Source organism: Acomys minous (assembly GCF_964271855.1).
Source record: "Acomys minous genome assembly, chromosome: 8".
Taxonomy (NCBI): domain Eukaryota; kingdom Metazoa; phylum Chordata; class Mammalia; order Rodentia; family Muridae; genus Acomys; species Acomys minous.
The window spans coordinates 88843261-88855339 of NC_140489.1; the positions used below are offsets into that span (position 1 = coordinate 88843261).

The window sequence follows — 12079 nt, forward strand, 5'->3', positions numbered from 1 at the left end:
TTTCATCATCACTACCCAGGCAAGAAACACTCCTCTCTCCCCCTGCTCACTCTCTGTATTAACATGCAGATGCGTGTACACATGTGCGCATTTAGCATAGGACAAAGATGTGTGGAAAGTCTGCATAGTATTCAAATGCAAATCTATCAGTGCTAGAAAAGAATAAAATCACCATCAAAGTCCTAGGTAAACAGCTGGTACAGCTGAAAGGATAACTGTGCCTCACAGCTAGAGGATAAGAGGGGACTTTCTTCCAAGATGGCACTTGACATAAAATGTTACTGTTTGTTTTGTTTTGTTGAACTGGTTTTAACTGGTAAATATCTAAAGGGCACTATGGTACTTTCCATCATTTCCATTTTAAATTGAGTTAAGTCTTCCCTAATATAATTTAAAACTACTGAAAATGACCATAAGAAGTCAAGATACACCAATGGTATTAGGAAAAAAAAAGAAAAAGGAAAAACGCCTACTCAGTTGTGCTCAGCCCTGCACCACAGCACAGCACAACCTCTTGCTGAGTTACAAGAACAGAGCAAACTGATGGCCTCCTTATCTTGTAGAAATAAGGAGATGAAGGCAGCCTGGCAAACATGCCTAGGCTAACAGCAACAAGCAGAACCCCAGATCAAGATCGTAAGATACCTAGCAAAGGGTGACTGTTACCAAATCCTTACAATAAAGGCAAAGCCCCATGATGCTCAGAACCAACTGGACATTAGGTTGGACCAAAGGTTCTCTCCTAATGTTGTTTTAAAAGATACCACACATCAGACATGTACCTGGCTAAAAATACCAGTAAATAGGCCTGCCTTTCACTGCTACTTACTATCCAATAATTGTTAATTTAATACTGGGAATATCATAAAAATATTTATTAGAAAAATAAGTTCTGCTGGGTGTGGTGGTGTATGCCTGTAACCCCAGCACTCAGGGAGCCAGAGGCAGGCGGAACTCTGTGAGTTTAAGGCCAGCCTGGTCTACAAATCAAGTACAGGATAGCCAAGGCTACACAGAAAAACTCTGCGGTGGGGGAGGGTAGGAAGAAAGAAAAAATAAGTTCCAGGGCTACAGTGATGGTTCAGCAGTTAAGAGCACTTGCTGCTTTTTCAGAGGACCTGGGTTCAGATCCCAGCACTCATGTGGCAGCTCAAAATCACCTGAAGATATGGTGCCCTGTTCTGGCCTCAAGGGCAACTGCACACATATGGCGTTCACTCATATAGACATACACACACATATAAATAAAAGTAAAAAGTAAACATATTTTTAAAAATTAAGTTCTTCTCACTCAATTCTTGAGTGCAGCAAGTACAAGCCAATGCTACAAAACGTACCTTCGAATAGTCATCTGATAAAATCTCAAAGGTGACAACTGAAAAATAATAGATCAAAACATAGTTACCCATCATTGTTCTAACAAGACCACAAACTTTATGTGAGGATTCTAATTGGTTTTAACTGGTGAGTAATTTTACACAAATGCTGTTTGCCCCACCTCTACATACAGCGAGAAGAAAATTCCCACTAATACTACTAAATGCAAAGTTAAGTATTACTTTCATCTAGATTTTTTTAAAGAACCAGAATAAATTTACAATGATTCCTAAAAAAGTTTTGCCACTGTTTTGCTGAGATGTTCTTAATAAGTTTTAAGGCTTTCAAATATAAACTAATGAGCAACCTTTAAAATGCTGCTTTTAAAAAGGGCACCAGGTTGGGTGTTCATGTGGTGGTGTACACTTTTACTCCCAGCACATGGGAGGCAGAGGAAAGATCTCTGGGAGCTTGAGGCTGGCCTGGTCTACTCAATGAGTTCTGAACCCGCCATGGCTGCAGAGAGAAACCCATCTCAAACAAAAATAAAGAAAAAGGCAACAGTAACTCTTTGCCTATACAAAGCTTACCTCTACAAAAAATAGGGTAAAACAGCTGTTATTAATGGCAAACCAGGTGTCTGTGTTCTCTAGAAGCAAGGGTGAGACCAGGGTGATATACTGTAATCCTACAGAACACTGTATCCAAATAACTTCTTTCCCTTTGATCCTAAGCACTAGGCTAACTGATAAAAGCTAAACTTTGCCATTTAAACTTGCCTTAAAGATAAAAGGCTAGCTGGCTGGCCCACTGAGAGCAGCCCTGTGCAGAGCTAAGAGGCTGGCCAGTGTGGGCTGCAGCCCGAAACACAGCACCATATTTAACTGCTTTATCTACAGCAAGCGAAACCTACTATACAACCCACTCCCATTTTAAACAGCAGCGTGATGGATAAACGTAAAAAGCTACGTGTGAACTCAGGGTTGACCTCTTACCTTCTGAATCCAAGCATCTTTCAAACTTCAAGGATAACTGATAGGTGTCATAACACCGGACTCGAGGCTTGTATGTTCCTATTTAAAAAAAAAAAAAAATCAGTACCATGTAAAACTGAAGGCTACACTTTAAATAGTCACACCCTACACAGCGTCTGCATGTCCTTTCTGTTCTGAGGTAAGATAGTTATTCCCAAATCAAAGAAAGGGCTTTAACAACAGCCCCACACAAACATCCCAGAGGGAACAACAAAGGAAAAACAAGCACGCCGTAATGAATGAAATATAAATACTTAAGAAGACTCACGGTAATTCAGTAGAAAAAGACAAACAATCAGTTTGCCAAGATGAAAAAGATGCTTAATATTTGTGTTGGTGAAGGGTTAAAAAAAAAAGATGCTTAATATCTCTGTTGGGGAAAATTACTCATGCCGGGTACGCCAGTGCACGCCTGTAATTCCAGCACTTGGGAGGCAGAGGCAGGTGGACCTCTGTGGGTTTGATGCAGCCTGGTCTACAAAGTGAGTCCAGGACAGTTAAGGCTACACAGAGAAACTTTGTCTTGGAAAAAAAAAATTAATCATATACAAAAAAACAGATACAACTTCCTTGATAATTAATCTCCAATACCTATAAGGTATGTGACGGAAATTCACCTTGAAACTGTATTTCAACTTACACAAGTTGTGGACTTCAGAAACCCAGCCCCGAGCATGCCAGGGACAGGAAGAATGTCCACTACGACTTCTGTCATACATGGCCAAAGATGCAAAGCAAGCAGGCTCCACTGGTCGAGCAATGCTTAAGTAAACAGTGGTAACCCACACCAGGAAACGCCAAGCACATAAAGATGAGCCATCGAGATGGGGCTCTAGTAACAGGCGCCCAAAGTGGGCTGCACAGTTGCTTCTCTCCTTCCACCACCGTTCCTGCCGCGACACCTCAGCAGCCCCCCAGGTGATGAAATAACTGAGTTCAGAGACCGGAGGTGAGGGCTGCAGCCCAGTGTAGATGCTCCCAATGCTGGAAAGCTAAGGCTGCCACATGGGAGTGGTAGGTAGAGCCCGCACGGGCACAGGGGCTACCTCTAAAGTTTACTTTGGGGTGCCCACAGCTTACGTCACGCTCTTCTATAAAGTTTGCATTCCGCATAAATGTACCACACTTGCAATGAGGAAAAAAAAACAAAGATCAATTTTTAAAATACAACACTTTGGGAGGTTGGGCGGGCATGGAGTGAGGAGAAAATCCTGTTTTGTAGCATGAATCAAAAACCTAGGATTTCAGTCAAGCATGGTGGCACACACCTTTAATCCCAGGACTCAGGAGACAGAGACAGATGAATCGCTGGGAGTTTGAGGCCAGCCTGGTCAACAAAGAGAGTTCTAGGATAGCTAGGGCTGTTACACAGAGAAACCCTGTCTCACAAAAAACAAAAAAATCTACGATTTCAGTTAAAAAAGAAAAAAAATTTTTTTTTCAAGACAGGGTCTCTTTGTGTGTAGCCCTGGCTGTCCTGGATTCACTTTGTAGACCAGGGTGGCCTCAAACTCACAGAGATCTGCCTCCCCCTGCCTCCAAATGCTGAGATTAAAGGCCTGTGCCACCATAGCCAGCTGAAAAGAGAAAATTTCAAAAAGCAAAGAAACGTATCTAGCATGGTGATGCATGCCTATAATCCTACTAGCTCACAGGCTGAGGCAGAAGGATCATGAGCTCAGTCAGGCCAGAGAAGACATCTTGCCCCTAAAGCTACAGAACAGCAGGTCCTCCAAAGGAGAACAGCGTGCAGACTAGGAGCCCACGGTTGGATGATGACATGTGTGCCATGGGCCTTAGGAAAAACTATTAAGATGTGCAGGGCCTTTGCTCCAGCTGAATTTGAGCATACTTTTAAACTTTTATACTTCTGTATTATCTACAAGATTTGCTTGCACTATCTTGACTCTTAGGATAAAGAAATGTGGATAAAATCAGCGCCTCTGTTTCTGCCTCCATCAGTATGTACCAATAAGGTCTAACAAGGACACTAAGGACAGATTTGCAGCTGAGGCATTGCTCAGCCACTAGAGCACTCATGAAGCACTTGCGAAGCACAGGGTTTGGTACCCAGCACTGAACGGAAGGAGAGGAGCAGGTCTGAATCCGGCCTGCCTCTAGACTGAATGCCTCCGAGAGAAACCAAGAGGCTGCTTAGCTCTGCGACAGAGCCACAGTTCACACACACCCTCAACTGGTTCCCTTGGGTAGCCGGTTCCCCCTTCTAGACTACATCACCAATGACACATTTTATCCGACTTGGTTTTCAGCCACAGTGACAAAGATAGACGCAGTGGCAGAAGCCAGAGATGAAAGGACTAGCTCTATTGAACTAAGCAGACAAGACAGCAAGGGGCTCCCTAATTCCACTTCCTCTACAAGTTCCAAGGAAAGGGCCAGAGAGGACTCTGTACCCAACCACACTGTCCTGTGACAGCCACCAGCTGTATATAGGCATTTAAGTTAAAGCTATTAAACCAAAACTTCAGTTCTGAGATATCAATGTTCACACATTCTTGATTAAATAAAAACAAAACAAAACAAAACAAAACAAAACAAAAACAGTCTTTTTAAGGTGAAAGTAAAAGCCAGCTGCTGGCGGTGGTGGTGCACGCCTTTAATCCCAGCACTTGGGAGGCAGAGGCAGGCAGATCTTTGAGTTCAAGGCCAGCCTGGTCTACACAGTGAGTTCCAAGACAGCCAGGGCTACACAGAAAAGCCCTGTTAGGAAGGGGAAAGGGGTGGGGGAGGGAGTAAAACCCAAGGATTCTAAGTAGGAAAGCAATTAATCTTGTCAGGAGTAGAAAATGATTTCATAAAAGAAAGTGTAATTTAACATTAATCTCTCTTGCACATCTTTAATCTCACACTTGGGAGGCAAAGGCAAGTGGGTCTCTGAGTTTGAGGCCAGCCTGGTCTACACAGGCAGTTCTAGGGAAGCCAGGGCTGTATAGTGAGAACCTGTCTTCAAAACAAACAAACAAACAAACAAACAAACAACAACAAAGCCCTGGAGCAGGGACACATCATTTAGTATCTGTGGATCTAGAAGACCTGAATTAAAGGTCTGAGTTCCTTCTGGCCCTCCACACTTGTGTCCAAACATCTCAGATCTTCTCAACCCACTTTCCCAGTTTCTCAAAATAAAACCAGAGGCTAAAGAGCTGGAGAAACAGCTCAGTTAAGAGACTGGCTGCAAAATAAATAAATAAACAAACAAACAAACAAACAAACAGACTGGCTGCTCTTCCAAAAGATCAGGGTTTGGTTCCCAGCACCCACATGACAGCTTACAACCGTATGTAACTCCAGTTCCCGGGCACCAACGCCCTCTTTTGGTTTCAGGGCATAAGGCATATACACACTACATTTACATGATAAAGGCAAAAAAATTCATACATGAAAAATAAATATAATAAATCTTAAACCCCCCCACAGGCTTAGAGATATGAACACTGTCAGTACTGAGACAACATCATTCAGCACAGGGACCGGCTGGGCATGTATGACGCCATTAAAACAAAGTGGAGCTAAACCTGGTATGGAAGCCCAGGCCTGTAACCTCAGCACCTGGAAGTGGAGGCAGGAAGACTGAGAGGCCAGTCTAGGATACACAGTGAGCCCAGAAATTTAAAAAATAAAATAAAAACAAAAAAGCTGCTATCTGTGACCTACTCTGAAAACTCATTTTAAAAAATGTAATGTGGGGTAAACTATTGACTGCAGAACCTAAGTTGCAGACAAAGAGGTGCTCACCTAATCCTTCTGAGTATTTCTATATGTCTAAGAATGTTGATAATGAAACCCCAGGGTTAACACAGAGGGCAACCTTCCCTACCAGAGCACTCGCTGTTAGGGAACACGTGCAAATCGTAGCCACAAAGATGCTTACCAGTTGCTAAAATATACTGTCCATCTTTTGACACCTTGATAGTGGTACATACAGTAGGCATTTCAAAGTCCTGAATAAGTTCAATTCTCCTGCGAACATCTACAAAGAAGAGAAGGGGGGGAAACTAATTCAGTATGGTCACCGGGGAGGGGGCGGGGGGGGGGGGGGGGGGCGCCAGAACACACAGGAGGAGCAGAGCTGCTGCAGGGAGCAGTATACAACCCAAAGGCTCCCGGCCCACCCAGCTTCCTTCTTAGCTCCCACCTGTGACAGTTCGGATCTCAAACGGCCCCCAGAGGCCTAAGTGCCTGAAGGTCTAGCTCCTGGGCAGGGGGAGCAGTGAGGTCTTAGGCCGCTGTGGTCATGCCCTCTAAGGAGACTGCAGGACAACTGTTTGCTCCTGGATGCTGAACAGTGAGCAGGCCTTCTACCATGTGCTGTCGCACCACAGGTCCCAAAGCAACAAAACCAGTTGCACACAGACAGAAATCTCCATGACCATGAGGCAAAACAGACCTTTCCTCCTTTAATCTTGTCTATCTCAGGCACCCTGGTACAGTAATGGAAAGCTTTCTAAAAAGCTTTTACATTTAGAAAGAAAGAGCATCTTCTTTAACTGAAAAGAAGAAGTCCACAATAATAATCAGACGGAAAGACAGGCCTGGTTTACTGCCTGCTACCAAAGCAGTGGGCTTCTCAGCTTTGGGCTCCACCCTGAAGTGTGTGTGTGTGTGTGTGTGTGTGTGTGTGTGTGTGTGTGTGTGTGTGTGTGTTTGTTTTCCGAGCCATGCTAAAGCCCTCCCAAGGGAGTTGGGGGCCAGCTGGGACAAGCATGCTGATGTCCATGCCATCCGTGCCGTGTCACAAGTACTGATGTCTGTGTCTCTGACCCAGGAGCCTTGCTGCCACCCAGGAAACAGGGAAAGGCTAATGTGTTAGCTTGAAAGGGAGAGGAGACTAACTTCTACACCAAAGGGAGACAGCAACCCCAACATCATCAGAGAGAAGGGACACAGAGCTTATTTCTCTGGAAAGCCAGAGGACTGTCACACGGACAGGTGACACTGCTGGAGCACCGTGAATACTCACCCACATCCTTCTTCTGCAGTGCTCGCTTCTTCCTGTCAGAAAGCCACTATGAGAAAAACAAACAATGAGCTTTAAGACACACCTAAATTGCTTCCTGCTTGTAAAATAATGTTCATTTTGGAAAATGCAAGGAAATCATAAAATGGAGAGTGGGGCTATTCTATATCTTAACTCCATGATAACGTATTTTCTGGATTTTTGTTTTGCTTTGTTTTTGAGACAGGATTTCTCTGTGTAGCCTTGGCTGTCCTGAAACTCTCTCTGAAGACCAGACTGGCCTTAAATTCACAAAGATTTGCCTGCCTCTGCCTTCTGAGTGCTGGGATTAAAGGTGTGCACAACCACCACCTGGCTGTTTTCTAGACTTTAAAAAAATATCTTTACATACACTAAACAATTTTTTGAACAGCTGTTTTACAAAGCATTAAACGTAAAACTAATCCATCCAAGCTAAGCAAATGCAAAAGTTCAAAGTGATGGGTTTTAATTTCTATGTGGGGTGAGCGCCCCCAATGTGTGTGTGTGTGCCTGCTCCTGTATGCTGAGACAGAGTCACACTATGTAGCTCTGTAGCTCAGACTGAACACAAGCTCACAGTCTCCCAAGCACTGGGGCTATACATGTGTCCCGTTTGCCAACTAAAATTAATTTCTCACAAAGAACAGGAATAGATACATGACTGGCTTAATAGCCGGCCCTGGATAAGAATGGGGTTTTTCCGGGCAGTGGTGGTGCACATCTGTAAGCCCAGAACTCGGGAGGCAGAGGCAGGTGGATCACTGTGAGTTCGAGGCCAGCCTGGTCTACAAAGCGAGTCCAGGACAGCCAAGGCTACAAAGAGAGACCCTGTCCTGGAAAAAACAAACAAAAAAGAAGTGGGCTTTTTAAAAAAATTAATTTATTCAGATTACATCTCAATTGTTATCCCATCCCTTGTATCCTACCTATTCCTCTCCCCTAGGTCTATGAATGAGGGGGGCCTCCTCCCCCTCTATATGATCATAGGCGATCCAGTCTCTTCTTGATAGCCTGTTATCCTTCCTCTGAGTGCCACTGGGCCTCCTCATCAGGGGATGTGGTCAAATATGGGGCACCAGAGTTCGTGTGAGAGTCACTCCCCGCTCTCTACTTAACTGTGGAGAATGTCCTGTACATTGACTAGATCTGAGTAGGGGTTTGATGTTTACTGCCCGTATTGTCCTTGGTTGGTGCAGTAGTTTGAGCAGAACCCCTGGGCCCAGATCCGCCCGTCATAATGTTAGAAGTGGATTGTTTTTGTTGTTGTTGTTGTTGTTGTTGTTGTTGTTTTTACCAGAACAGTCAATGAAAGGAGCTTTTGGTCTACAGGCAACAGTTGAATGAGCAACAATGAAGCCCTTGTCAGTTATAGTGATGCTGAGTGGATGGGCCCCTACTGGGGTAATTTTGCTTCACAGAGGGCTTATGGGGATTCTTGAAGATTTAATCTGTCATCACAACTGGTAGGTGTTAATTCTGGTATCTGGTGGGTATGGGCCAGGGATGTTGGCAACCACCTACAAAACAACCCCAGCAACAAGGAACTGTCTAGCTCAAAATGTCAGTAAATTCCTGGTTAAAACTCCAAAGAAAAGCCAGGTGTGGTGACTCACGCCTTTAATCCTAGCACTCGGAGGCAGAGGCAGGCGGATCGCTGTGAGTCCAAGACCAACCTGGCCTACAAAGCAAGTCCCGGACAGCCAAGGCTAACACAGAGAAACTCTGTCTCAAAAAACAAACAAACAAACAAACAAACAAAAACCAAAACAAACCTTCAAAGAAATGAAAAATAAATAAGAAGTGCCATTTCTAAAAAAACCAATGTACTACTCTTACTGGACATAGCGGAATACTCCTTAGAAGTTTCTAGTCACACAGCAGATTCACCTCTCAAGACCCTACATATACACGGAGGCAGTCCGCATTTGGAACAGGATGACACTCTAGGGGGAGGGGACAGTTTGCCTCCCGTTTGTAGTGAGTGAGCTGCCTTGCAGCTGTCGCTAGTCTCTGTGACTGTATTGCTCTGACTGTATTTCTGGCAGTGATGTTTCAATTAAAGGACGTGAGAGCAGTTTCTAGACAACATGTCTAACACATAAACCTAACGCAGCCAGAACAAAGGCGTTGTCTTAAGGCTTCTATGCTATTATAAAATACCATGACCAAAAGCAACTTGGGGAAGAAAGTTCACTTCAGCTATACTTCTACATCACGGTCCATCACTGAGGAAAGGAAGGGGCCGAAACTCCAACAGGGCAGGAACCTGGCGACAGGAACGGATGCAGCGGCCATGGAGCACTCAACCAGCTTGCGTTCTTATAGACTCCAGGACCACCAGCCCAGGGATGGCACCACCCATCATGGGCTGGGCCCTCCCAGCAATCACTAATTAAGAAAATGCCCTACAGCTGGATCTTATGGAAGCATTTTCTCAGTTTAGGTGTCCTCCTTTCGGGTAACTCTAGGTTGTGTCACGTTGACATAAAACCAGATAGCACAGTCAGCCAATGGTAAATTTTAAAAATATCTATCATTAGGGCAATGAGGAGAGGCGGCGGCGAGGGGACAAGGACTCACCTCAGGGAGAGACTTGCCGCAGCTGAGACTGTAAATCTTCACCTCGTTGAGACTGGAGACCTGCATCGCAGCGCGGAGCTGCCGGGATCCGGCACGCAGTCACTGATCGCCAGTCACCCAAGTACGACTCCGGTATCCAAAGGCTAGGCGAACCAGCACAGCATGCGGGAACTGGCGCGCACTGATGACACACTTCCGGCGCCGGAAATGCGCCCTCCCTCAGACTCGGCGAGTGATGAGGCGCCGGAGGCGAACGGAGCCTGTGCCGAGAAACGTGCACCACTTCTGGGGTCGGAAAAAAGCTAAAATGAAAGTGAGAAGAAAAATCATACGAGAAAGCATGAGGTGGGGAAGCGAGTTTGAACCTGATATCGTTTGAGACAAGTATGTGACAGTTATAACCACTTAGCATTTTTAGAAACTGTAACTGCTCTTGCAGGACAGTTTGCATCGTTGTCCACGTGTGAGGACAGTAGAGAGGGCCTTCTTCCGTCTTTCTCTGTATCCTCCTGCCTCCACACACATTATGAAAAGAGGAATCTGGGAAAGAGAAAGGTTAAGTAATGCTTTCTCCAGTCCTGTCAAACCACCACCAAATCCTGGCTGCGCCCGAGAATCTTCGGTAGAAGAGGTTGTCACTTAAGCTGTCATCCTCAAGGTCCCTCAGGTCTACCTCTCGACAAGGGTTGCGTACTTACGTCTTCATCTGTGCGTGGACCGTGGCTCACTAGACCCTGTTGGCTTTGAGAGGACTTGTACTCTTCGCGCCTGCGTTTTCTTTCTGGGCAAAGCAGACCTGCTGCAGCACCTTTCTGTGCTGCTTCTGCGTCCAAGTAGCGTACGCACGTGTGCTGGATTCCCAGTTCTTAAAATGGTGCCTTGAAGCCAGCCTTGGTGGCGCACACCTGTAATCCCAGCACTCAGGGAGACAGGGGCAGTCGGATCTCTGGGAGTTCAAGGCCAGCCTAGTCTACAAAGTCCAGGACAGCCAAGGCTACACAGAGAAACCCCTCTCTTAAAAACAACAACAACAAAACAAACAAAAAACCATGGTGCCATGTAGTCGGCCCTTTGTCTATCACGCTCAGACCATCCCGTGCTTCAGTTGCAGGTCCCTGTCAACACCTTCGAAACTTGAGGTTTGAACAGCTGCGTCAACTCCTTGCTGGGACAATCGATCTTTCCTCTGGGAGCACCCATAGGTGTACCGAGAATTCTTGACTTAGCTGGGTGAAATGAGGTTAACTGCATAGTCAAGTTAGTCAACTAGAGGACCTTTGGAAGTTGGGACGGAGTGCCCTCTGATGCTCACATTCTTCCAGATTAGACAGGGGAAATTGCCAGTTCCCAAGCCTGGCATAGAGGCTCCCACCTAAAATGCCAGTATCTGAAAGGCTGAGACTGGAGACTTACCAAGAGGTCAAGGCCAGCCTGGGTTACAGTCTCGACAAAATAAATGAATGATTTTCAAAGGGTTGGAATCCCAAAACTCAGCATGTAGTGCCTCAACTCAATCAAAGGTCACTTTACATCTTCAAAACTAGGAATTTCTCTGGCCCCTGGTTGTAGTCTACCTCTTCCCAGCACCATGACTTCTCACATCTGTAGCCAGCATCCTTACCTCAGTGCCCCACCATGCTCTTTCTGTTCGTTGACTACTGTCTTAATAGGCTCCTAGGCTACATCTGTAGAATAGCCCCTTTCTGCCTCTGGTCCCCATATTCAGGATCTAAGCCTTGACATTTTCAAGTCTGTGGTATTAAAAAAAAGGAAGAATGGAAAAGGCAGGGCGTGGTGATGTGTGCATACAGTCTCAGCACTTCAGAGCAGAAGGAAAGAGGCTGGGAGGTTGGAGGTAGTACCTATGTAGTGAGTCCAAGGCCATCCTGGGCAGATGGCTCAGTAGGTAAAAGTGCTTACCACCATGCCTGACACCCTGAGTCCTTGGGACCCACATGACAGAAAGTAAAAGAAGAGGCTCCTGCCAACTGTTCTCTGACCTCCATATGCCCTCAGTGGCATGGTGATATCCATACATAATAAATACATATATAAACATTTTAAAAGAAAAATTGAAGCAGGAGTATTGGAAGATTTATTGATGTTATCTATTTCTGACTTTGTAGTTAAAGGCCCTAGGCCATTTTAT

General features: G+C 45.3%; 1 protein-coding gene across 1 annotated transcript in view; it reads right to left on the reverse strand.

Annotated features, from left to right (window-relative positions):
* NOL10 (nucleolar protein 10) overlaps nucleotides 1-10117 on the reverse strand; it is an 80211-nt gene extending 70094 nt beyond the window's left edge. Inside the window, exons 1-5 of the mRNA XM_084792736.1 lie at nucleotides 9931-10117; nucleotides 7333-7378; nucleotides 6244-6342; nucleotides 2313-2390; nucleotides 1338-1375 (exon numbers count right to left, since the gene is read on the reverse strand). Of these exons, the coding sequence (XP_084648862.1) occupies nucleotides 1338-1375; nucleotides 2313-2390; nucleotides 6244-6342; nucleotides 7333-7378; nucleotides 9931-9996 (327 nt within the window). The 5' untranslated portion in view covers nucleotides 9997-10117. The remainder of the gene's footprint in view (nucleotides 1-1337; nucleotides 1376-2312; nucleotides 2391-6243; nucleotides 6343-7332; nucleotides 7379-9930) is intronic.
* Nucleotides 10118-12079: the final 1962 nt, after the last annotated feature.